The sequence below is a fragment of the Diachasma alloeum genome, unplaced genomic scaffold (assembly GCF_001412515.2).
Source record: "Diachasma alloeum isolate Michigan unplaced genomic scaffold, Dall2.0 Dall_scaffold_01661, whole genome shotgun sequence".
Lineage (NCBI taxonomy): Eukaryota > Metazoa > Arthropoda > Insecta > Hymenoptera > Braconidae > Diachasma > Diachasma alloeum.
The window spans coordinates 17,478-43,703 of NW_021681755.1; the positions used below are offsets into that span (position 1 = coordinate 17,478).

Here is a 26,226-nt window from a genome sequence, read left to right on the forward strand (position 1 = left end):
AAAAATAATTAACAAACTCATTTGTTAATTACTAAACCACTCTCGTATCGCTACTCTCGTCCGAGACTCCATCCGAGACTGCTTTCAGCAATGTTTAAGGGACCCTCAATTACCCTTTCTACCTACATTGGGTCCACAAAGGATTTTCAACTTATGTAATGCACCCTCAATTAATAAACAAATTGATTTGTGAAGGCATAAACAACTCTCGGATGCACTCTCGGACGAGAGTCTTTACTGGAGTTTGGCGCCCTAACCTCCGAAAATCCGAGAGTCGAATGAGTGTCCATTCCGAGAGTCCTTAGTCTCGGACTGATCCACCAGGGATAACAGAGCAATTCATCCAATACAGTACAGTCTACTGAGTAACTCTCGCTAATTGTACGCCCGTTAGTTACTCGTTTTCCCCTAATACTCTTCTCGGATACTCGAGCGTTGTCCCCCACTCTCAGCCGGCTTATCGCTTTCTTTTGTCCTCCGTACGTAAACACAGAGGACCAAATAATTTTATTCGAAAATAAAACGACTCATTCCCTCTCATTTTGCATTTAAAAAAAATTTATTTTTTTCTATTTTATATTATGTAATATTTGACGAAATAATTATGAAAACGCGAGTCGGCGTGGAAAAAGAAAATATGGGAAACATTTTTCCGAGGAAGTGTTCCAAGAATGATTTTCAGGGGAACATTTATCCTAGAACCATTGCTACAGATGCATTCGGAAGCTTATTACGAATGGAATTGGTAGACAGAGAAAGAAAAAAGACTAATAACGCATAAAGTAACGGTCACATTGCTTTCGTCGAATAGGCTCGTTACCCACCTTGTTTGCAATTTAATCTTCCAATGAGAATAATGGAATAAACTTGAAAAAATTATACCTACACAATTCAATAGAAAAATCTCTAGAGATTAAGTTTTATAGAGAAATGAAAATTTATAGACTATTCTGTCAAAACATTGCGCGGAATCTTAGATACATGTAGATAAAATTGGTATATGACTTAATTATCTAATTCTTCAGACATAAATACGATTTTCCCTTCTTTCAAAGTGATTAAGTGATAATTATGTTGCAGGTTGCTCAATACATCGGTGAAATATGCAGATTTCTGCTCTCTCTTCCGCCAAGTCCGAACGATACTGCCCACAACGTTCGATTAATGTATGGAAATGGATTGAGACCACAAATATGGGAATCCTTTGTGAAACGGTTTAATGTTGAACAGATTGGTGAATTCTATGGAGCTACTGAGGGGAATTCAAACCTAGGTACTTAATATTTTATGAGAACCTCAATTAATGGATAACATCTGCTCCAGTATCGGACACTATCGGTCCTTTCCAACGAATATTCGACTTCAATTACCCAGAAACTCTCAATCAAATTGACCATGCAGTTACGGTATTTTCAACACTATACTCAGAAGTGAATATATTTTTATCCACATTCATCTTAATGTCGGATCATTTTAAAGGTAAAATCATGAGATATTCATCATTGGGAATTGATTTGTAATGATATTTGTTTTCTAAATTAAAAATTCAATTCGAAATGGAAAGAATGTGATAAAGTCATGAAAATTAATATTATAGAACAAATACTTTGAATAATATTAATAAACTTCAACGATGATAAAAATGCGAAAACTATCATAAAGAATCTCAACCCATTATTAATATCGATCATGACAAAATCATGAATTTTCTCTAAAAGCAATAAGGCCACCTAAATCACGACAAATATCAAAATATTAATAAATATAAAGTGCATAATAGTGAACGAAACATCTATAAATATATTTTAAAGTTAATATTAAAACTAAATTCGATATTCTTTAGAATTGAGATCAATATGTAGGAAACAAATTAATTTAATTAATTTGGAATTGATTAAAAGAGGAAATAATAGTACATTTCATGCCCGAGCCTTGGAAAACAGATCATCCTCCCCCACGTGCAAGATATACATCGCCTTCGGCTCGGAAGGCAAGCACGCGGGGAAGGGTGGTATGTTTTTCATGGCGAGGCGTGAGCATTATTTTTCGAAAATTAATTTAATCAGTTGAAAGTAAATTACTGGCACCATGATTTAACAATATTTGAATTGAAATAGTTCGAATACATTTTTACCAATCAAAATTAACAAATAGTTGATACAGAGTCATATGATTATTCTGCGAATCAATCGTCGTCCCAAATAATGTGTTTCAATAAAGAGAAAAATGACATGTAACTAAATACTTATCTGCTAAACAAGTCGAACAATAGTTTTGCACGAGATTAATACAGAGCCAGAATAAATAATGTTCGTCACCCTAAATATATTAGAAGTTATATTGAAATGATACACAAAGCGAGCTCGCAAAATAAAAATACTTAAGACTATATTAGACAACAGGCAATTTTAGAATGCTCTCTATTATATTCCGATACACGTGATTACCCAAAATTATTCCCACTCACCATCCTTTGTCTCGTCTCGTTGAAAGTGAAATTGGAGCCAGTCTTACCTCAAATTAACCAACAGAATAAATTACGAATTATTCTTCGGTTTAAATATTCAAAAATTATGAATCCTCGAAATAATTATCTTGAAAATAGATAAAACCCTAGCGTCTATTTACTCAATACGGTCTGATGCAACCAGACCTTATTTTTTCATTTACTTATTTAGTTATTCATTTCTTAAATACATAGTCTTCATGAGTGTTACAACGATCCAATTGAATACGAGGGGCATAGTTTGTCAAGTTAATGAACAAAACTATGGCAAGGATAAAAGTATACAGCCTAGAAATAAAAAAGAAATGGGATGAAAATGAACATGAAAATACCCATGCATTCATTAAGGGAAGGTTTACTTCGGGAAAAAGACTTGTAAGTTTTTCAAGAAAAAACATTTGAAATACTCTTTTCCGCGCCATTTTTCCTCAGGAATTCGATTTTATAGGTCAAATTTGTCTCCGGCCGCTAAAAATAAGAGATTCGATTCTTTTAAATTTGAAAATCAACTTCAAAAATCCCCAACGTATTTTGTTAAATATATTTTTTTAATATGATCACAAATTTTTGCTCCTTGATAATGAAAAATGAGGGAGTAAATACATTTTCAAGTTTATTGGTCGACCAAAAAAAGTCATTATTTTCAATGGACTGATTATATTCTCGAAAATATTCATGAGTATCAATTGGAATGAGTGATTTTCCACAAGAAGAATGGAAAATTAATGGAAATTGTGCAGAAAAAGTATACCTATTCGAATTTTAGGGAGGAAATGGACTGGTGAAATCTGTATTACTGAGGGAAACCCTCTCAATTATAGAGTAACAAAAAACTAGATAGATGTATAAGGACCACTAAACAGAGTGAGCATTGATAAACAAAGTTGAACATTGGGGATTTTTGTTAAGTTGATTTTTCAATTAAAAAAATTTTGACTCTCCAATTTTGAGTGGCCGGAAAAAATTTGGATCAAAATAGTATATTTCAGCACGTGTGGGGCAATATCGTCTTTAACGTGTGTGGGGTTTACAGCATGAGCCGAAGGCGAGTGATGTAACCACACACGTTAAGGACGAAATTTCCCAACAAGTACTGAACAAAATTTTATGTCACGAAGCCTGAAACCGGCTGAATTAGACACGAGACGCGAAGCGTCGAGTGTGTAATCCAGCCGGTTTCAGGCATGAGTGGCATACAAATATTTTTAAAAAAATTTTCTTGAGAAACGAAAAAGGTTTTTTCCCGGGGTGAACCTCCCTTAAACCAGGACAGCACAGAATACTATATCATACCAAGACAGCTTAAGACTTTTGAAAAATGACAAGTGTTGTGCAAATACAAGAAGCAAGCAGCAAAGGCACCAGATTCTAAATATGGTCTAATATGACTTTTATCCTCTTTTATTACTCTTCTTAGTATTGCTGTAGTAAGGGATTTTTTATATGTAATAAAGTGGGTTCAAGTGTCAGTTACCGCCAGAACGCGGTTTTTAACTCTTCCCTGACTGAATATGTTATTATTATTTTCATCTGCTCGCAATTGTGAAATATCTCAAGGTAATAAAAAAACTGCAATCTTATTTGCTCATGAAAATAGAAAACTTTCACCGTGATGTAAATCAACTGAGGAACTGACTGGAACTCTCATAAAGTGCCATGAAATATTATTGTTGCATTAATAAATCCTTTTTTCAGTGAATATTGACAACAGACCTGGTGCTGTTGGCTTCGTCCCAAGGTTCGGTGATGCGCTGTACCGAGTTGCTCTTTTGAGAATTGATGATGAGACTGGAGAGCCTGTGAGAGATCCTGATGGCTTATGTACTAGATGTAAACCAGGTACATTCAAAGTCCCCTCAACAGTTCTATTTATTTGTTTACTTATTCAATCCAAGTTTTCTTGATGAATATGGAATGGTTTTAGACGAACCAGGGATATTTGTGGGAAAAATAAACCCGAAGAAGGCAGTCCACGATTTTCGTGGCTATGCAGATGAGAAGGAATCAGAGAAAAAGATCATCAGAGATGTTTTTAAAAAAGGGGATCGTTTCTTTAATTCTGGGGACATTTTGGTGATGGATGAGCTTGGTTATTTCTATTTCAAGGACAGACGAGGAGATACGTACAGGTTTGCACTCTATTACTTCCAAATTTTCCAAGCGATTTAAGGATATCCAAATAGTTTGGCTATTTTTCCGAATGGAAGCTTTGTCATCGTTCACGTTTAAGTTTTGGATTTTTTGTTTTATATCAACCTAGTTTGAATGGAATTGAATGTTTTTTTTTCAAATGCAGCTATTGTTGAACCCTATCGACCGCCATTAATTAAAATTTAATTCAACGATGAATTTTTTTAATTTTCAAATTATGTCGGAAATCGGTTGTCCCACGATAATTAAAAAAAAAGTTCTGAATTGATTGAATGATGGCTTAAAAAATTTGTTAGGCTCTTCTTTGGACCGAGTCCGAAGATAAAGGCGATAGCAATAATCGTTATTTTGATTCATTTGAAAATTTGCAAAAATTTTGTATTTTTTGAAAATCAGAATTCCAGGGAACTTTTTTTTAAATTCCATTAAGTCGAAGTTAAAATATGATTATGATAGTCATATTGGTTGATTTGTTTTTTATGATGATTTTTGAAAATTTCTAATTTTTCATGAATTTCCTTGAAAGTGAGATTTCTGATGGTTTCTTGAAATGTGATGTTTCAAATTCATTCAAGTATGTGTAAATACAATTTTTCTATTAACATTTTATCGAAAGGCTGAGAGGAGAGATAGAACTGTAAAAAAACAGTCGGTTGTATAGAAGAAAGGGATAGTAAGAATAATGATGATAAGATTCAATTATGTTGAAAATTTAATAAAATCAGGTGGAAAGAAATCTTATTCACGAATGAATTTTTGGACTCGCAAAATAACGTTGAGGGCGCTCTTTTTCGTTAAAATCGTCGTTCTGAGGCGCTAATATATGCGCATACAAAAGCCCAAAATTTGGTTGTGTTATATATATGTGAGGGCTCGAGTGCCTCCAAGCCTAGGTGGCCTTTCCTTATTTAGAAAAATGCGTAGTTTGGCTCGCCATGTTCACCATGTCTGTATGTGACCATGTCCACCGCCACCTTTCCGGTGGTCAATTTTTAGAAAATTGAGTAATTAAGTTCAGTTTAGTTTATTGCTCTCGAGACTACCCTCATAGCAAGGGAGGGACAGATGAATACAAAATCTACATATAAACATCACAGAAGTTGTAGTAAGTAGCATATACAAAATATGAAAGTTTCAATAGATTTTTTTTTTTTACATGGGTATTCGTATATAACAACACCTATCGAGTATTTCTTCCCTTATATTAATTGCCTTATACGTAAAAAGATGTAAGGCCTTAGTGCTCTCACGTGTTTCACAATCAACAAACAATAAAAGATTATCATTCGTCCATCCATTTGCAAAATTGAGTAATTAAATGGCGAAAGTATTTCCGAAAAATCTGAAATTTTGTAAAATTATAGATCTTAATGAGGACTAACTCTGTGCAAAATTCCAGCCCGATCGATTCAATAGCTGTTGATTGATCCTCGATTATCGAACGAACAAAAATATGGCATGCATTATGAATAATTGGTGCTAATTATTTTTTTGGGTGAATAAATTAGAAAACATTGGTGGTTTTATCACAGTTTTACCGGGGCGGAAAAAATCAAAAATGTTTTGCATCGATTGGAACAAATGGCACAGGAAGCTACTGAAAACTTGAAATTTTTTTCTTACATTTATCAATAGTTATAACACTAATAACCCTATAGTTTAATAGTTATAGTAGTGTATAAATACGCTATTAAAGTTTTGATAGCGATCCCTCAGATCGATACTTCGATGTAAAGGTTAATTTGGCGTGATTTTATCGTAAAATTACCGTCAAAATTTGGTAATTCTCTTCTCGATTGATTTGGAAGCTTACCTACCAGACCCTTTCATCACCGATGCGCGCTGTAGGTGTTCCATCAATATTTCAGAATATTCTAGTCTTTTTTAGCATTTATCGCCTAAATGTCGATTCCAACATAAAAAAAATGGACCTCCGTAAGGCAAGCCATCAAACGCACTAGCTAAAAAAATTTCTCTTCTTTAATTGAATTGTCTAAAAAATTATAGTAGTTTTACAACAACATAATTCTCGAAATTCCAAAAGAAAATACATCATTTCCAACAAATGAATTATTTCTGCCCATGTTATAGTACATTGTATTACTAGTGCGTAAAATTCCACTTTTTCACACGCACGTGTAATGCATCCTATTTTTTGTGGTACCTGCTGAGTTCACCGTTTGGAACGGTAGTGGGGGTAGTGTGGTTGTGTTTGTGGACGAGAGCGTGAACTTTAAGAGCATGCGTAAAGTGAATTTCAAGTGCATAAAGAGAAGCGTTACGCACTAGAATTCACTTCATGTACGCTCGTGAACTTTATGCACGCCGTGCGGAAAACAACTGCTTTACGCACTCTAAACTGTGTCGAAAATTGTACTTTTGAGGAAGGTATCACAAAAAATGAATTCAAAAAATGAATTCAAAAAATGAATTCAGTGTAGACTGAATTCGGCAACGCTGGAGCTTAGATAACACATTAGTGAATTTCCGCGGAGGTGAGCAAAATCGCCGGGTCTCGTATGATAACCAGACTAGAGTGAATTTTCGAATAATCAACTCGGATTGATGAATTCAAATTTTTATCTACATGAAGAAAATAATGTTGTCTATCCTGGTGGCACCAGTTATCGAATGGTTATGGGGTCCGAAATCGACCCACCCCAGTTGTAGAATAGCGTGGGCGCAGTTTTTCAATAAAGCGAATTGAAGGCGTTTGGGCTAAGGAAATTTAGGAAATCGTTCAGGAAAACTATATCCAGAGGAATTCCATTGTTATTTTAACAGCAATAACCTAATTCAAGACTGGTGAATGAGCTCTCTCCAATTATTTGTTCTTCATCTCTCTTTTCTTCGCCACAATGTTGGGACTCTTCTTCTTAGCTTGAGGCGATTCCTTTTTTCGGAGTTTTTCCTCCAAACCGTCTCTTTTTTGATTGTATGAGCTCATGACTATTAAAAGCTCATGAGCTCTTAATAGTCCTCCCACCTCGTATTCTGTGAATGCAAATCTTTCCACTCATTGAAACTGATTAAAATCAATTGTTTACTTACATTTTGTGTCCAGATCCTTATGAAGTGTGACTGAATCCAACCGTCTGTACGCTACCCCGGATAAATATAATCTTAGGAATTTATTGCCCTCTGTGTAATGCAAATGAATATTGTAATTAGTTGAGAAATAACTGCACTGCGAGAGGAAAACAATGAAAATAGACTTCGATGCCTTTCAATATTTATTCGTTCGAAATTATGTCGCAACGGTGTTCCAAATTTGGCTATTAGGGTCGCATTTGGAAACTGGTGCCACCACCGTATCAGTGGCAGAAAAATCATAATTTTTTCGATTGCTTGAGGTTTTGGATAAACACCCTCAAATTTGCACAGCTCTTCTTTTCTTACTTCATTATCAATTTATCCCATGTTCTTTATCTCTATTCCAGATGGAAAGGCGAAAACGTTGCTACAGCTGAAGTCGAAGCAGTTATAAGTAATATAATCGGTCTCCGGGACAGCGTAGTCTACGGTGTTGAGGTAATAAATAATCCAAACTCTCCGGTATTCCCTCGTATAAAAATTTTTAATATTTGAAAATTAACTCTTCAGGTACCTGGCAACGAGGGTAAAGCTGGAATGGTTGCAATTTACGATCCAAACCAGACTCTGAGCCTTCAAGAATTAGCGGATGGATTAAAAAAATCGTTACCCGCATACGCTAGACCGTTGTTCGTCCGGGTTTTAGCGGAATTACCATTAACCGGTGAATAAAAAAACTTGATTATTCAACCTAATTCTACCTCCTCCAAGGAATAACTCGATTACCTTCACTTTTATAGGCACATACAAATTGAAAAAAGGAGATCTCCAAGTGCAGGGCTTCGATATTACCAAGGTAGGAAAACGAGTTACTCGTAAAGACGTTCAGTCAATTGAGACACTAAGTTAATATTACCTTTGATCATTCCATCTCTCAGATTAAAGATCCGGTGTACTTCTTGGAAAAGTCTGGTAATTACGTGCGATTAACTGAGCAACTGCATCGTGATTTACTTGAGGAGAAGCTTCGCGTCTAAATTAAAATGGCAAGAGCTGCGACAAAGAGAATGGTGAATCTTTGGGATTGTTTGAAGAACTGGTGAAACCCCTGTTTTGTCGTGAGAAAAAGAAACTCGGACAAAATTGCACACGTGATTTTGTCGATTGAAAATCACAAAGCATCTAATTAGACGATAAATCAATGGGCTTTAAGATAATTAATCAGTGATTAATTAATTTAATCCGTTGTTGAATTTCGGGGAATAAGGGGAGTAGGTGGAGTTTGCAGAGGCCGAGAGAGTTGCAAATGAATATTTCTTATTGTTAGTAGTATTCAAAATAGACCATTCGTTAATAGTAAGGGATCATTTAACTATGACGTCATAAAATCACCACCTCTCCTGTTATGACGGTTTTTAAAATTTTTTCATAATATGAAAAATGAAAAATAAGAATAAGAAGAGGAAGGCGAATGATTGGGTAAACAATTCAATCTTTGACCATTTTGTAACTAATTAAATTGTTGCCATCACAGCTTTTCGAAATTCCCCTTTGTGAATCTTTGGAATAGTTGGAAGAACTGGTGAAACCTCCATTTTTGTCGTGAGAAAAAAAACGCGGACAAAGCATCTAATTAGATAATAAAGCAATGAGCTTTAAGATAATTAATCAGTGATTGATTAATTTATTCCGCTATCGAATTTTGGAGAATAAGGACAGTAACTGGTGTTTGCAAAGGCCATGAGAATTGCTTTTTTTGAAACTATTTGTTAAAGAAATATTTATTGTTGATATTCGAATTCTTAATGAAATATTTTAACCTCATTCGACGAGTTGTGTAAAATATCACGAGAAGTGACAAATTTCATGTAAATTCCTGATCTTTATCCATTTTCATTTGCATAAAAACCTAAAACAATAATATGTAAATCGAATCTATATCAATGACTAATGAGATTAAAAAGAGCTTACTCAATTGTTCATAAGTTAAAATATTAAGAAAATTATAATTACGGAATGCCCCACGACTGAATCGTTAACGAGGCTACGCCCACTCGTACTGTACTGTTGAATAAAAACAAGGAGAAACTGTCTCTTGATTTATTTCTACCCTAATGATGATACCGCTGCTACTTCACCTTTTTTTTACACTTTTCCAAGGGGAAATTTCCATCCCACCCGGTATATCTGTTTCATAACTTCTGCACTTATACGCAGACTCAATGAGTAAGAGTGACTCTCAATGAACCCAAGTACTATATAGATAACATTCAGTTGTACATTGTAGAGTGATTGGTAAGGTGATTGGTAAGGTTCCCCAAGAACCACTGCCCAATCAACATTATTTCAAGTCGAATGAAGTTTGTATTTACGTCTGTGTCAGTCAGGCGTGTTAATTGCGAAGGTATTTTTCGTCTGTATTACATTTCTCGTATGCGGGATTAATTGAAAATCTTATTTATGTCATTAGGCCCGATAAACCGCGATTCTAACATCGCTTCGCTCGGTTAAATCGTGGTTTTCGGGCCCAATAACATGAAATATTCTATGTCACACGACGATAAAAGTACTATCCGACTCATGTGATTATACTCCTGGCCTTCAGCTCGGATTATAAAGTCACATTCGTCAGATAATACTTTTATCGCCTTATGACATAAGATACGGTTTCTTCTATTTTTAAATTAATATTTGCAAATGAACAAAGGCTATGTTGGTGAATAGTGATAATAGGGAGGGAATACGATGGGAATTTAATCAAGTTTTACACGTGCATACCGCATCGTCAACAAGTTATTGGTGTCTGTTTGAGTGATTTCAAGGGTTCGTGAATTTACGGAAGTATTTGTTTTGATTAAATACCACTCAGTGATCAAGGGGACACTGTTAATGTTGAATATGTAATTGGATATTCAAGCTGTTATTGTGTTACCTTTATGAAATGAGTTATGTCATTCGTTTGGGCATGCTCTGATAAGATTTACATCATCATCATATATGGTAATTAATTTGCGAGGAAGAGTTTGGAATAGTCACCTGTTGATTTGTAATCGCTTGGGGCATTAATGGGGATTGCATCAAATATTCAAAATTGTCGGTTAATTACGAGGAGGTGATTTATGATTTCGAGCTCTGGGTAATGGAGTTTGTTATTTTGGCAGAGAGGGGGAGCAAATTTTATCGGGCGTTCGTTATCAGGATATTTACGTGTAACTTTAATCTTTTGTAACCAGTGAATCGTCAGTTTATGGTAGATCCAGCGGAACCGTAATTTGGTGAATCAAGAGGAAAGTTTTGTTGCAATGGAGAATGATGATAAATTTGGATTTGCTATTGATCGTGGGGGAACTTTTACTGATGTTTTCGCGAGGTGTCCAGGGGGGAGGGTGAGAGTGATAAAGCTTTTGTCGGTGGATTCCGATAAGTATGATGATGCACCGCGTGAGGGAATTCGACGAATTTTAGAGCAGGTAAGTTGAGATTTTTTTTTCTTTCAGATGCCTGCGGAGGGGTGAGAAAATATGAGGCGGATATAGAGTTGTAGAAATGACCATAATTTTTTTGTCATAATTTGAGTAGTTTGACAAAGTCACGGTTATTCAGATGGAACAAGCAGGGTTGCGAGCCTATTCGGCGGAAGCAATGTGACCGTTACTTTATGTGTTATTATTTTTTTCTTTCTCTCTCTACTAATTTCATTGGTAATAAGGTTCCGAATGGATCTGTGGCAATGGTTCTAGGATAAATATTTCCTTGAAAATATGTAATATTTATTTCATCAACTATTACATAATATAAAATAGAGAACATGAATTTTTAATGTGTGACTTTTGAAGTTATTCTGAGGGCTTAGTCTCGCTTGTAGAGTTACCATGCACAATCGGTAAACGAAGCCTAATTCACACCCAAATCCGTCTTCACATAAGTCGAGAATAAGCCCTCAGCAGCGAAAATAATCGATAAAATAACGATGTTTGCAATGACCGAGAGGGTTGCAATTTTTTGGGATCATTTGAGTGAGGAGAAGATATACACTGTTAGAAAAAAATGGAATTTTATAAACAGTTGACTAACAATTTTCAGGACACTGAATGCGATTTAGGGGGGAAAAATCATAAAATTCAGGTTTCATTGAAAATTCAGTAAAATTCGAGAATTTTAAGCGGCATAAAGACGAGAATTCTTTAATTTATTTGAATTTCCAATCTAACATGAATATTCAGTGTCAAATTACATTGAATTTTCACTGAAATCTTAAATTTCATGATTTTTTCCCCCTAAATCGCATTCAGTGTCACTGTTCTGAAATGAATTTTCTGGTTTTCTTTTCGTTTTCAGGGAAGAATAGAACGGAAGTTTACAGTTCTGTTTTGATTTTTCCACGAAATTCTTAATTTTCAATGACAAAATTTCCTGAAATTTCTGCGGAATTTGGACACGCTCAAAATTTCCGGAATTAGGCATGGAAAATTCAGACAATTATTTCCGCATCACCCGTCCGAACAATAGAATTCCGGAATTCGAAGTCCCGTGGTCCAATCAGAACAGAATTATATCGATAATACCCCGTCGTTCGGTAATTTTCCCGTTGCCAAGCAGAATAACAAAAAATTGCCGAATTTACCACGATAACGCCGAATACTACAATTCTATTTGTCGACATGGTGATGGGGGAAATAATCCGCCGAATACCCTTCGAGCTTCAAAATGAATCGGAGTATTTCCCTCAAACCTCGCGCAAGCGCTCGGGATTTTATTAACCTGCGAAACTTGACATATTCGTTTGTATGCAACGAAGTTATCGGGAAGTACCCGATCATTTTGAAGCTCTCGGAGTATTATAACCGATTATTTTTGCTAATCGGATCTGGCCTTCCCTGGGCCAATCAGAGTTCAGTATTCAATAACATGAAGTACTTCCCAATTAAAATTACAGCGGTTATTTCCCCCTAGCTTTTGACAATTTTCCTGTAGCTTTTGATAATTTCCCTCTAGCTCTGCAATTGTTTCTTTAACCAAATAACTGTCAAATATTATCCTGTGGAGTGAAAGAAAGTCATGAAGAAAGTAAAAATGAGTCAGTTTGGGAAGGATCCGATTACCAAAAATAATCCGTCGAATACCACTTGACCTCCAAAATTAATCGGACATTTTCCTCATGTTTTCCTGCGTACCAACGGTCGGGATAAGTTTTGCACAAAAATCCCTCGCGCTGCGCGCTCGGGATTTTAATCTGTAAAACTTCTCCCTCTCGGTGCTATGCAACAAAACAATCAGGAAATATCCGATAATTTTGGAGGTCTCGTGATATTACTACTGAAAATTTTCAGCAGTGTAGATGGAAATCTTCCTGAGGATGTAGAATAATCTTATAGTTAATAAATCTGTTATCTTTTCATGTTCGCGATTCACACAAAAATGTCTAAATGAATTTCAATGGAATTTTTCTTGTTAATTAGTTCACGGTCTGCATGCTAAGATAGTATATGAATAATTGAACGAAGTTGTATGCAAGCGGATCTACCATTGAAAATTCCGAAATCTTGTGAAATTTCTAAGATTTTCTTGAAAATCATGGAGTGTTAAAAATAGAGTATTGCCTTCTATTGCATACTGCGATGTAGAAATTTCTATGCATTTTTCAAGAATTCAAGATTCTTCTGGAAAATTGCAGAAATCTCACGGGTGTTTTTAGAAAAATTCGAGGAATATATGGGGTTTCCGAAAAACAAAACGAAGAAATCTTGGGATTTTCTAAAAATTATCAATTTTTCAAAAAAAATTGTTTTTTCTTTATTAACATGTAGAACGTTTTAGACAATTTGAATTTTTTTAATGGAGGGAATATCGCGGACATCGTCGGAGAGGACGGCAATAGTGATAAATCATAAATGAATGCAATCAGCCATTGAATTGCGGGCCGTGAGGATAGGAAGTGTTCGCGAGAAGGTGGACATTTTTATGGAGAGTAGTTGATGGGACGGGGGTATATAGAATGACCTAAAACTCCTCGTACACTGTTAAAAATTTTGCACTGGAAATCCCGGCAAGGGTTTTAGAAATTTCTAACAAGTAACATGTACACTGAAATATCAAGGAAAATCATGAAAATTTAGGGAAATCTCTCCTTGAATTGCAGATTCTTCTGAATTTTCAGGGAATTCCTTCAACAACTTCTAAAATTCCAAGAATTTCAAAGGAAATCCGTGACAATTTAATGTGGCAGTGAACATTCATTTTCACTTGAAAATTCATGAAAATTGTGGAATTTCCATCTTGCTGCCGCTACAAAATTGAAATTACTTGAATTTTCAGAGAAACTCGAAATTCCATTGACCCTTAAATCGAATTCAAGGTCTTTTTCGGGAAAATTCTACCAAATTTTTATAACCCTTAAGGTCGCACAATGAGGGAATTCTTGCCGTTTGTTGATACAGTAAAATATTAAGGATATACAAATACTTTAGCGATTTTTCTCGACTGAAATGCTTTTCTACTTTTGTAGTTGATCATCGGAGCTTTCAGCCCCATCTGAACCTAAGTTTCCGAACATTTTACAATGATTTTATTATTTGAACTTTGCAAGTCTGAATTTGAACCTTGATATTGAACTGTTAAAAAATATTTTAAAAATTTAAAAAATAACGAAAAGTGTACTTTTGAAGGAAGATTGATAAAATGATTAAAAAATTGAAATTTTTGAAAATTGAGAGCATTTTCTAGAAATAATTTATAACCAATCAATTGCCCACCATAAAAATCATTTGTTCAGAATCGTAACAAATTTGCTCACTTTTAGAATTTTACCAGAAATCGATTTGACCAAAAATCGAATATTTAAAGAACAATAATTTTGTGCAAACTGTAATTTGAATGACGCTGAATATTCATGATTTTTTAAAAAAATTTCTCAGGCAATTTAATTGACAAATTTAAAAATTAAAAATGGTTGAATCGATAGTGTGGTCTGTACCATACTGCAAAAGACACTTGGATATCCTTAAATCGAATTCAAGGTCTTTTTCCGGAAGATTCAGCCAAATTTTTTTAATAGTGTACATTTGAAAAGGGTAGCTCGGAGGGTCATTTGAAGATGAAAACGCTAATAAAATGTTTGTCGTCGTCGCTTTGTTCATGATTTATCAATAAAAAAAGGACTGCTTATCGAGCTTATTCAAGACGGAGAGATGATGGCATTGAATGTCCGTTTGGTTCCAATCGATTTTATCCCTCGATATTAAATGAAAGTGGAGATATGAATTTTTGACGTTGACTATGATTTTCAAGTTCACATTGCGGATAGGAATCAAATGGATGTTACGCCGCGGTGAAATTTTGTACGAGTTTGCAAAGGCTATAAGGAAGTAAACTTGTCTCCAAATAAAATGTCAATCCTCTTGGCTTTTGCAAACATCAGCTAGCCCCCTCCCCGTGTAGAAATTCAGGCGGAGATGCGGCTGAAACTTCGCTCACGCGCTCGAACCAACCGCTCCGCCCCGGCTTGACGGTATAGCAAGCGGGGATTGAGCTGAGAGATTTCTACACTGGTCACCACCAAATATTCAACAGAGTGTATTAATTAAACCTTAAGTGGTTGTAGCTTTCCAACGAACGGAGTTGATCACGTGGTAGAAGAATCCCCGTTCCGCACACAGAAAAAAAAATCATGAAATTGATCAATTCATCATGGTTGAATTTATCCTTTGAAGAACGCTAAACTCTGCCATCATATCGAATTATTCTTATAGAAAAAATTCTAAAAATGGTCCGTATATTCTTATTTTCATCGATTTTTTTCTTGAATCTGAAATTCTTCCGATAAATTCCATGTCTTTTTTTACTAGATTCTAGAAACTTCGATTCTAAACTTACATTTTTTTAAATATTTTTCTTTCTAAGAAGAATTGCCCACTTCTGCAACAAAATAACAGCGCTACTATTGATACCCCTTCTTCATTATTGATGTGTCTGTAAAAATCGTTATTGTTTATCCATCGATGAACTAGTCAATTTCTCATATCGTGGATTTTATATTGATTTTGGCATATTACCTCGAGATTTACTAATTAATTCACTAGAAAATTCACCGATTATTTCATTATTATTACGTCTCTCTCAGCTATACATTCCGCAATTATCTCTGTTATTGTGTGATGCCTTCGTCAATGCCTAGTGTCAGTCTTCTTGGATTAATTCTAGCATATGACGGCCAAACTGGGAAATTAATTCTCAAATTGTCAATTCTTATTTATTTGTAAGAATTATCATTATTTGATCGTTCGAAAAACTAGGCAATTTCTCCCTTCGGCTTTCTTATTCCAATCAATTATTTCATCATAAGATTCACTGAATTCCCTGGTAATTTTATAAATTATTCAATAACTCTGGGCTGTATATTCATAAGATATATATTCCAATGCTATTGTTTAATGAACTAGTGGATGTCTAATATCATTCATTTTCCATTAATTCCAGCATATGATGGCGAGAAATCAATTATCGAATTATTGATATCTGTTCGATTTTATTTGTAAGTGATCATTTTATTATTCGTCAAATTTGTCGATGCCATACATCATCGCCTTCAGATTTACTCCTCAATTATGGAATTATTCATAGCTATGTACGCATAGATATTAATTCTCACCCAAGATATTTTTCGAGAAGGAAATTGAATAGAAATGGCTGGAAATTAAAATAATTTTGACACAACAGTTACACAAGATGCATTTGCATACTTGTAAAGATTACAAAATGAGGATACATTAGCGTGACAATATCCAACGATTGGTAGATTTTCAGATGGATTTCCTAGAGTCTAAATAATAAATATGCTCAAAAACAAGATTTTAACTTTCATAGGGGATGATCATGAGAAACGTGCTGTTGGTAGAATGCTTCGTAGTGTACAAGAAATATTCAAGGATCTTAATACCGAGTACAAACGGTTAAAATTGTATACAGAAGTAGGTGTATATATTAAACCTTGTTCTTATATCATTGGCCATGCCACAACCACGAAATCTGATGGAGAGTTTGAGCCTATTGATTTAACTGGAAACTTTGTCCCTATGGACCAAACGCTAAAGATGTTTTTAGAAATTCCCGGGGTATTCATTTCAATTCTTCAATATATCCGTAAATTAGAGAGGGGCGAGTCACCAATAATAGAGAATATTGTTCAGGGCACACTTTGGCAATAGAAAATAAACCCACTTTTCGAGAATAAAATAGTCCTCCCTATTGAATTGTATGTCGATGACTTCGATGCAGCGAAAAATATAGGTCCGAAATCTGGTGTTAATAAACTGTACGGAATTTACTATCGATTACTAAGCATCCCTCCCGGGAATCAAGCTTTACGCGACAATATTCTCACGGCTGGTATTATCTATTCAGAGGATAAAACATTTGGAATGGCCAAAGTCTTTCGTCATACGCTCAATCAGTTAAAGGAGTTAGAAAATGAAGGAATTGAAATTAGTATCAGTAAGAGTAGAAAGGTACGAGTCTATTTCGCTTTGGCCGTTATCAATGGTGACAATCTGGCAGTACATGAGATTCTGGGCTTGGTGAATAATTTTTGGGCCAACCACCTATGTCGAGTGTGCCGAGTTGAGAAAAAAATAGCTCGTACACAAACAGAATTAGATTACACTTTATTGAGAAATTGACAGAATTATAAAATTGATTTAGAAAAGGCACAAAAAGATGGCTTGGCGGTAGGAATTCGCGAAAGTTGTATTTGGAATGAGTTGAAGTCTTTCCATCTCACTGAAAATATATGCCACGATTTAGAGCATGATTTAAACGAAGGAACTCTTCAATACCTCATGGGCGGTGTGCTTGATTAGCTAGTGATACAGAAAAAGAGATTCTCGTGTGCATTTCGAATAGAAAATCGAATAGAAACTTTCAATGATGGGTCGGTGGAGATTAGCAATAAACCCTCCTACATCTCATTCCATCATATTAAGAAAGAAACGTTACATCAGTCAGCCAGTCAGATGATATGTCTAGTGCAGTATTTTGGGTTGATAGTAGGGGATTACATTAATGAAACGGAAGATGAAGAGATTTGGCGTCTCTGGCAACTGACAGTCGAGATTTCCAGAATTCATTTTGCTCCTTATATTGATAAAGAAACAATTCCGTTATTGATAGAGTTAATTTCTGAGCAGGCTTTACTTAAAATTATTCCCACAAAAATCTCTCCAACCAAAATTTCACTTCGAGTTACACGGCCCAGATGCTATCCTGCATATTGGTCTGTTAGTTCTTTTATCTCGTTTGAAATATGAACGATACAATAACCCGACTAGAAATTTGACTCGGCAAGCCCTTCGGCCCTGATGCGGCATGCCGAGTCTGACGTTCGGCGCTGGCATGGTCAACCGAGTCCGACCCGGATGAGGCGCGTTACGCGAGTTTCACGTTCGGGCCGGATCATGGTTGCCGCATCCAAGCCGAGTCGTAGGGGCCAATTAAAATTATTATTAATCTTATTGGTAATTTATCATCAATTATTGCTCATTCAATCGCCACTCTCAAAATTGTTCCGAAATTTTTTAAATGACATCGGTTCAATAATTTTATATATATGTACACATGGATGATTCGACTATCCACGATCATTCTTAATAATGTTTAAAAAAAAGAAAATAATTATATGCTATCAAACTTGATCATCTGTTATTTATCACTCTTGACTCCCTAACGTATTTATCGCTGAGAAATCGATTTTTTTAATCTAAAATATTCCACCCATGACTGGTTTCGAACCAGGGACCTACAGATTACTAATCCTACGCCTTAGCCAACTAGCCTACCGCGCTATTCGTACATTTTGAAATTCGTACTGTCTATATAAACCACGGTCGCCTGTACATACATATTTTCATCATGTTTTTCAATATTTAAATAGTTTGATATGATATTACCAATTATAAATTCACCCCCCCCTCCCCCTCCTACTTTCGGCAGACGTTCGGTAGACATTCGGCAATCGGCTAGGATTTTATCAGTGTCCACTAGTCCTAAGAAGGAACACAAGTGATGAGGTCACCCTATTCGAGGGTCAAACGATCATAAGGGTCAAGCTGCAGGGTTGAAAAATAGTATCTCGAGGATCACCTGAGGTCAATGAAGAATATAATGATGAGTATAGACGGATACTGAGGGTGGATTAGCAAAAAAAAGTAAGGCAATTATCTTGGCTACATGGGAGGAATGTGCAATCCTAATGGCCGACTGACCCTAAAACAAATTGAAGGGGAGGGGGTCTATGATGAGAAGAATTTTCTTCCAATTTATCTAAGTTAGGTTCGGCTGGCCAGATGGGGTATGCCTTATCTGGGCCTTATGAGAACCACATGAGGTATACCCTATTCGGCATGACTGACAATACACGAGGCTCACACCGAATTCGGTGGAGATGCGGTGAAGCCGGATTTGGTATGCCTTATGAGAGCCAGATGAGGTATACCCTATTCGGCATGCCTAATGAAAAACGAGACTCGCGCCGAATTCGGTGGAGGCTAGATCCGACATGCCGTACATAAATTCTAGTCGGGAAGCTCTACAAAACATACGCCAATGACACGTGCAATTATCGAAATCTCCCTCAGACTCTATTAAAACGACAACAAATCAAATATGCCCTCAGAGTATTTAGTGGGTGCGGACGCGTTGAGGTCGTTGGGAAACGCAACATTATATATATTAAAAGAGCAACTGAATATCGGGAATTTCAATCGGTCGTACCTCTTCATCTCAATGAAGTTGATTCAGTGATTCAGTATTCGTTGAAATACTCGGTATTAGATTCGCTGTGAATGTGGTTCTGCTCCTTGAAATTCTTCCTGATGGCCCCATATTTGCGGAAATACTCAATATAATTCTCGATCCTTCTAAAGTTCAGCTAATTTATTTTTTAAAGAAGAAACTAAGAACAACGAAATTCAGTGATTTTTAGCAAGCCTACGAGGTAGAGAGATCAGAACGATGGTTTTTCATATCTCGTAACAAATTGGTGTCCACTTTTCCCACCCATATTCATGAAGGAATCGCGGAAAAAGAATTTGTAACCTTCCATCATATGCTTTAATAATATGTTACACTGAATTCATAATAAAATGCTTCTCGATTGGAAAATTTGGATTTATCACTTCATCAATTTCAAAAATCCCGAATGAATCTAGCCTGATATTCACTTAGATTTCGCACGAGATATTTGTTCACCAAGATAATATTTTCAATTTTCAGGTTTAGTTTTTCTATTTGTGATTATCATTTCTCAGTCTCATTTTAAAAATATACTAATGAGGGGAACTTAATCCCCTAATTCGATAGATTCCAGAATATTTTTGCCTTCAAACCATTATTTATTGGTCGATTAATTTCTTCTATTTATTTTCTAAAACTAATTTTTTTTTTAATTTAGCCGAATGCAAGTTCTAAACTGCATATTCTAGAATCTAAAAAAAAAATCTTGAATTTACTTTTTTTTTCTCTGTGCGTGTATTTGAGGATTTCCTGAAAAAAAGTAGGAAAAATTCGTATATTCCTTATTTACAAGTAATTTTGAAAATTCAATGACCAGGAAATGGAGATTTAAAAAAGAAAGAGTCATCAGAAAAACAAAGCAATCAATTTCATTAGGTGTAAAATTTTGAAATTTAGAGGTTAAACACGAGAATTTTCAGCAAGTTAGGTTTTCAAAAGATTTTAGTTATTTATATTTCTTTCCTATTACACGGAAAAAAAATCCTCGAGTCGGGGATGTAATATTCCTGAAATCGGTATATTATATTCCGGAATCCGGGATATTATATTCCGGAATCCGTAGTATTTTATTCTTGATTCCGGAGACATCTCCAGGGGTTTGCAGATTTTTCAGAGGGTGAAGTGAGTGTCGTGAAACAATTTTCCATAACCAACTTTTGGTCGTTCGGAGTATTTGGAAGGCAGACTTTTTTTTCCGTTTGAAAATACGAAAAATAGAGATTTTCACCCTCTCAATACACAGTTAAATTTTTTTAATTGAATAGGGAATAACGTCCCGACGTTGAATTTTATAGATGGCACTATTTATCGGCCATTTTAATCCGCGAGATTTGAATTATTATTTCAAAATCAATATAAAAAGTCTGAAATTTGACAATAAACAATGGACAAAAAATAATTTGACGAGTGTAAGAAAAACCGTTGCCAGCAATCGTAAATGTCAAGTACTTGAGTTGAGTTCTCAATTTATTACTCTCCAAAATTCGTTACAGAAAGGCTTTTCCTGAAAATTCTAAACTCAGAGAGAAAAATAAACACATCGGTCAGAGTCGTAAAATCGTAAAATCTTAATTCTGGTATATTTCGAAAGTTTCTCTGTTTCAAATGGTCCACACGTGTTTGGGTTCTCCTTTGTTCATTGTATTCCTACGCGGAGGGCCTGAGACCCCTCAAGAGGAAAACTAGCGACGTCGCATGCTTTCCCTTCCTCCCTCTTTTCATTTCCCCTGTTCTGTTTTAGCATACCCCTCTTCCCTTTCCTCTGGGCCAGGATTGCGCGCGCAACTTTTTGGTCTAGTGGAGGTGTTTTGAGCCAACCCTTAGATTAAAAACTTAAGTTTAAGTCAGTCCCATCATGGCTGTTGTTCCGACAACTTTTCAAGCTTCTCTCTTCAAGTAGTTTTTCTTCAGAGTTTTTATGAGTTTTTATAAGTTTATTAGAAGTTCATCCAGTTTGTAGTCCAAGTTTTAGATTTTTGAGTCAAGAGTTATTTTGAATAAAAGTGTTAATGTGCTCTCCTAAGCACAGGTGTTTGGATTTATTCACAAATAAACCTTCAATCCAATTATCCTATCAGGGAACGTGTCAACATCGATGGAGTCCTTATCAGAGGTTTAGCGGCTAACGGATCCACACTTCAAAGTTTGGCACTCAATATTCCAAATGGCGCTGATGTCCTCCTAGTAACTTGGATAGGATATAACATCACAAAGGTGGCTGAGCGCTGGACTAATCACAGAAATGGCTCGAGTCAACCTAACCTAATCTCCACGTGCGCCTCAATCAATGTAGCACGACATCTCCCTACTCCCGTTAGATTTGGCCCATCAAGCTTCACACAGCGGTATCCAACCCCCCTTGTGACGTCACGATCGAAAAAATTGGCCTTGAAAACCATTGATATAAAACCATTCGTATAAAATATCTAGACAATATTTCGCTATAATTTTTGCTGTTTGGTTATTAAAAGGTTATGAAGAAAGTATGTGTGGGAGAATTCAGAAAAACTGGGCTTCATGCAAGTTTCCTATTATTCGCATTTTAGCCATGAAATATCATATAAGTGACAGTTTTACTGAAAATTGTAAATTTCCATTAAATTATTCGATGGAAATGAATGGAAATGAAGAAAAATCAGGCAAAAATATCCTTGAATTTTCATTTTCTTGAAATTTCTTATTTAATTTCCTTGTTCGTTTTGGAAATTCATGTAGGCTATGGAATTTTCCTTTTTTTCCACTACTAAATCAGGAATGTCCGTGAATTTCCACGGGAACTTGAAATTTCATAGACTTTCTCCCGTTAAATTGAATTCAGTGGCATTTTCCGGAAAATTCAATTTTTTTTTAGCATCTGCCCTTTGCACCATTTTCAGGGGTCTGCCGAATTTTCATAGGATGAAGGGAATATCGTCAGACATTTTCCAATAACAAACCTCTGTCGCGGATTTAACCTGAAACTACGTTCTGAAAATTTCTCTTACCCTAGTAGGAGATGAAAAAAGGCCAAGGGTAGGCCGAGGCTGGCCCGGTGCTGGCCAACATTGGGCCACCGTCGGCCAATCTTGACAAATTCCTCATCTCCTACCATGGTACAGATTATTCTACGAAAAACTAAATTTATTTGCGTATTTTTGATTGAAAAAAAAATTTAAACCCCAAATACTCAAAACGAGCAAAAGTTTTTTAACGGAAAATGTCTCACAACACGCACTTCACTCTCTAAAAAATCCGCAAATTCCGGAAAATGGCACAACAGAGTATTGAGAGGGTGAAAAAATCGATTTTTTGTATTTTTAAAGGGGAAAAAATGTTAGCACGCCACATACTCCAAACGACCAAAAGTTTATTGTCGGGAATTGTTTTACGACTTCCCTTCACCCTCTAACAAATCTGCAAGCCCCTAGGGATGTCTTTGGAATCGAGAATAAAATATCCAAGATTCCGGAATATTATGCCGGATTCCGGAATATAATATACCGGATTCAGGAATATTATTCCGAGTTCTGGAATAGTACTCAGGATTCTGGAATATAATATCTCGGATTCCGGAATGTAATATCGCGGATTCTGGAATACACATATTCCTGATTTCGGAATACACATATTCCTGATTCCGGAATATTATATATCCGATTCGAGAATTTTTTTTTCCGTGTATCATTACGGTTTTATAGGCTCTCTATACGTCTGTCTTGCCTCTCCCCCTTTTCTCTTCTGATTTTTATCTGCGTTTACCATGGGCCGTCTTACTCTTATCAACCTACTCACTCCATTCGAACAGCCGGCCGATTGTAAGGTCCTACTGTACTCATCCGTCACACTGACTAGGTGAGCACAATGGCTCTCCACATTCGCGTCTGCTGGCAGAAGTTCACCACGTGTAGTAGAGCTAAGCGGTTACCCATCCATTTGCACCATCTATCTCGAAGAGTTTCAAAAATATGGCTAGTGGCGGTGAGCTATACTCTCTGAGACGGGCAGATGTGAGTCTTGCAGACCTCAAAAAGATTCACATTTTTCATCCCGGAAAGTGATTAAACTATAGTTTAATCGGTAAATTGATTCAATAATAGATCATCATACTGATAATTGTAACAATGGAGATTAAATTTTAATGACGATTCTTCTATTCTTCATGATAATTAGCGAATATCATATGATTTCAATGCCTACAAAGGCCACCTTGACCATTTTATCGTTACAATTACACCTTTAAAATTTTACTCCCAAGAATCCACCGTTATCATTCAAATCTCACCATGTTACCGACATAATTTCCTGGCCCCTTTCTGTTATTACGATTTACCCTTTCAAATTTACTGTTCAGTTCTCACTCTTATGATTCCATTCGCCTCAACTCACCTTCACTACTTAACCCTCTCAATTAGACCAATAGCTGGAGTCCAATGACCAACCCGAGTAGAAATTCAAATCAGGCTGGAGTCCAAAACTGATCCGTGAAAACTAAACAAGGTCATTTTTTGACAAGACCTTGTAACGCTGTTGAGGAGCTAAATCTGATCCGAATGTGCGGATCCGAACTGTTCGACTGATCAGAATACGATCAAGAAAGACTGAGTCTCGACGGATCCAGATAGTTTCGTCAGTAACTGGCTGAATACTTATCGGAAACGCCTGATCAGAAAAAGCGGATCAGTATCGGATTTCTGTCTTAATTCTGATCAGCCAACCTGATCAAAATTTCCACTCGGGAAGCTCCGGGCCACCGTCAGTTGGAGCTGGGTTATTGAGGTCCGGCGTGCGAATGTTCGGCCCAAGGTGGGACCAGATCTGTCAACCGACGCTCGGTTACCCAGCCCTCGACGGTCCGTTTTTCCAATTGCGTCCATAATGATCCCATTTGCCCAATATGGGGTGAAAAAGACCTAGAAATGGATTCCGCTTTATGATTACTTAACTTATTTCGTCATTTTTCCGAGGGGTTATTCACTATCGAATATTGTGACTCAATGATTACTGATTTCAAGTGTTTCATAAGATTTTGTTTCCGATTTCATGACTTCAAATGAGTTCACATGATTTCAACTGATTTCAAATTTTTGATTTCACTTATCTTGCACATCAGGGAAATACTCCACTTAACACCATCAACTCTGAAATTCAACTATTGGTTAAGAAATAATTTTTTTTTAAATCACCATTATTTCCACACTCTTTCCATTAAACTATCAAGTCTTAGTTATTTATCAATTTATTACCAAGTTTAATTTATAAATTAATTTTAATACATAACCTCTTCATGTGGTACTCCGCATCGAAATTCCAAAATTCGATAGGGCACGTTCCGTATTTCTCCGTTCAAAATATGCGGAAATATGGGAACACGGGGTGAAGCGATCACGTGATCACGCGGTGTGATCTCTTCGTTTTTTCTTCGCGAATAGGCCCCTGATTTCAGAACTGATATCGTATGATATCATCCCAGAATGACGCAGTGATTTCACCAGTGAATAACCCCTCTCATTTTTCTTAAACTTTTTTCTCCGTGTATCATTTTCTCAAGAATTAAAAAATTTATTAGGAGACTGGCCATCCTATGCGCGACGTAGTCGACACCTCCCAAATTAGTTGGATCCGAATGGGTACAACAGTCGCAACTAATGCTCTCCTGGAGCGAAAGGGCGCGAAAATGGCCCTACTCATCAACGAAGGTTTCAAGGATCTCCTCTACATAGGGAATCAGGCTCGTCCCAACATCTTCGACTTGGAGATAGTTAAACCCGGCGTTTTGTACTCCAAAGTCATTGAAGTCAAGTGCAGAGTGGTGCCCGCACTTCCCGGAAAATGTTCTTTGGATCACGGACGATGGAGAAAAGTGAAAGGCTCTACGGGTGAGGATTTATTTGTTATTCAAGAACTTGATGAGGAGGCTTTAATAAGCGACCTCGAGCGCCTTAAGGAGGATGGAATTCAAAGTTTAGCAGTTATTTTGGCTCACAGTTATTCGTAAGTTCTGAAGTAATTATTGTTCAATTGCGAGGCTAAACTTTTCAATGGACTTTTCTTCTCTACCGTTAATTTCTTTGAATCGCAGGTTTGGCGAGCATGAACGTCGAGTGGGAGAATTGGCGAAAAGTTTTGATTTCCTCCATGTTTCTCTGTCTCACGAAGTCATGCCAATGACCAGAATCGTTCCGAGGGGATTTACGACATCAGCAGATGCTTATTTAACACCTCACATACAGAATTATCTGCATGTATGTTCTGTAATTAGAAAAGTTTTTATTACAGCTCAATGAGAGCATTCTAATGACATTTTACGATCTCTAAATTTTTATTCTGGGTAAACTGAGCGTACTCGAAAGAGTAGTCAAATTATTTCGCGTTTTCAAATATTCTTATGTGGTTAATTTCCTAGAAAGCGATTGCTTGAATATTTTTCGACACCGTGGTACTGAAAAATAAATGGAACTTCATGCACAGGCTGAGAATAATTTTAAGGAGAGTGATTTGATTTAGATAAACGATTTAGGAAATTTCAAATTAGAATGCGAATAAAAAGCACCGGAAGGAATTGTCCATTGTCACTTGTAGGTAATCTGCGCCAACGACCTAGAATTCCGCGAAAATCCAGGGCTTATTCCAAATGACTATGAGCAATATACAACCTAGAAAATAAAAAAAATATAGGAAAAAATTTCTATTAGATTTTCGCCATTCCTATTACAAAATTGTGCAGTTTTCCATGGCTTCACTTTTCTAGAATTGGTTATGCGTACTCGAAAGTG

At 36.0% G+C, this 26,226-nt stretch overlaps 2 protein-coding genes across 5 annotated transcripts in view; both read left to right on the forward strand.

The window, feature by feature from the left end:
* LOC107046650 (long-chain fatty acid transport protein 4) overlaps positions 1–9,782 on the forward strand; it is a gene marked incomplete at its 5' end in the record, with an annotated part of 19,990 nt that extends 10,208 nt beyond the window's left edge. Inside the window, 7 exon segments of the mRNA XM_015269310.1 lie at positions 1,081–1,273; positions 4,202–4,345; positions 4,431–4,635; positions 8,098–8,188; positions 8,261–8,414; positions 8,491–8,546; positions 8,629–9,782. Of these exon segments, the coding sequence (XP_015124796.1) occupies positions 1,081–1,273; positions 4,202–4,345; positions 4,431–4,635; positions 8,098–8,188; positions 8,261–8,414; positions 8,491–8,546; positions 8,629–8,727 (942 nt within the window).
* A 204-nt stretch (positions 9,783–9,986) lies between these two features.
* Positions 9,987–25,913, forward strand: LOC107046649 (5-oxoprolinase). Of its 4 annotated transcripts, none has more exons than XM_015269306.1 (4): positions 9,987–10,094; positions 10,924–11,160; positions 25,020–25,444; positions 25,533–25,913. In XM_015269306.1, exons 2-4 carry the CDS (start codon positions 10,993–10,995, stop codon positions 25,735–25,737), a joined length of 798 nt encoding a protein of 265 aa, XP_015124792.1. In that variant the 5' UTR covers positions 9,987–10,094; positions 10,924–10,992; the 3' UTR covers positions 25,738–25,913. The 4 variants fall into 4 exon arrangements, with proteins under 4 accessions (XP_015124792.1, XP_015124793.1, XP_015124795.1 ...); XM_015269307.1 differs by having other exon boundaries at positions 10,935–11,160; XM_015269309.1 differs by lacking the exon at positions 9,987–10,094 and adding an exon at positions 10,413–10,513.
* Positions 25,914–26,226: the final 313 nt, after the last annotated feature.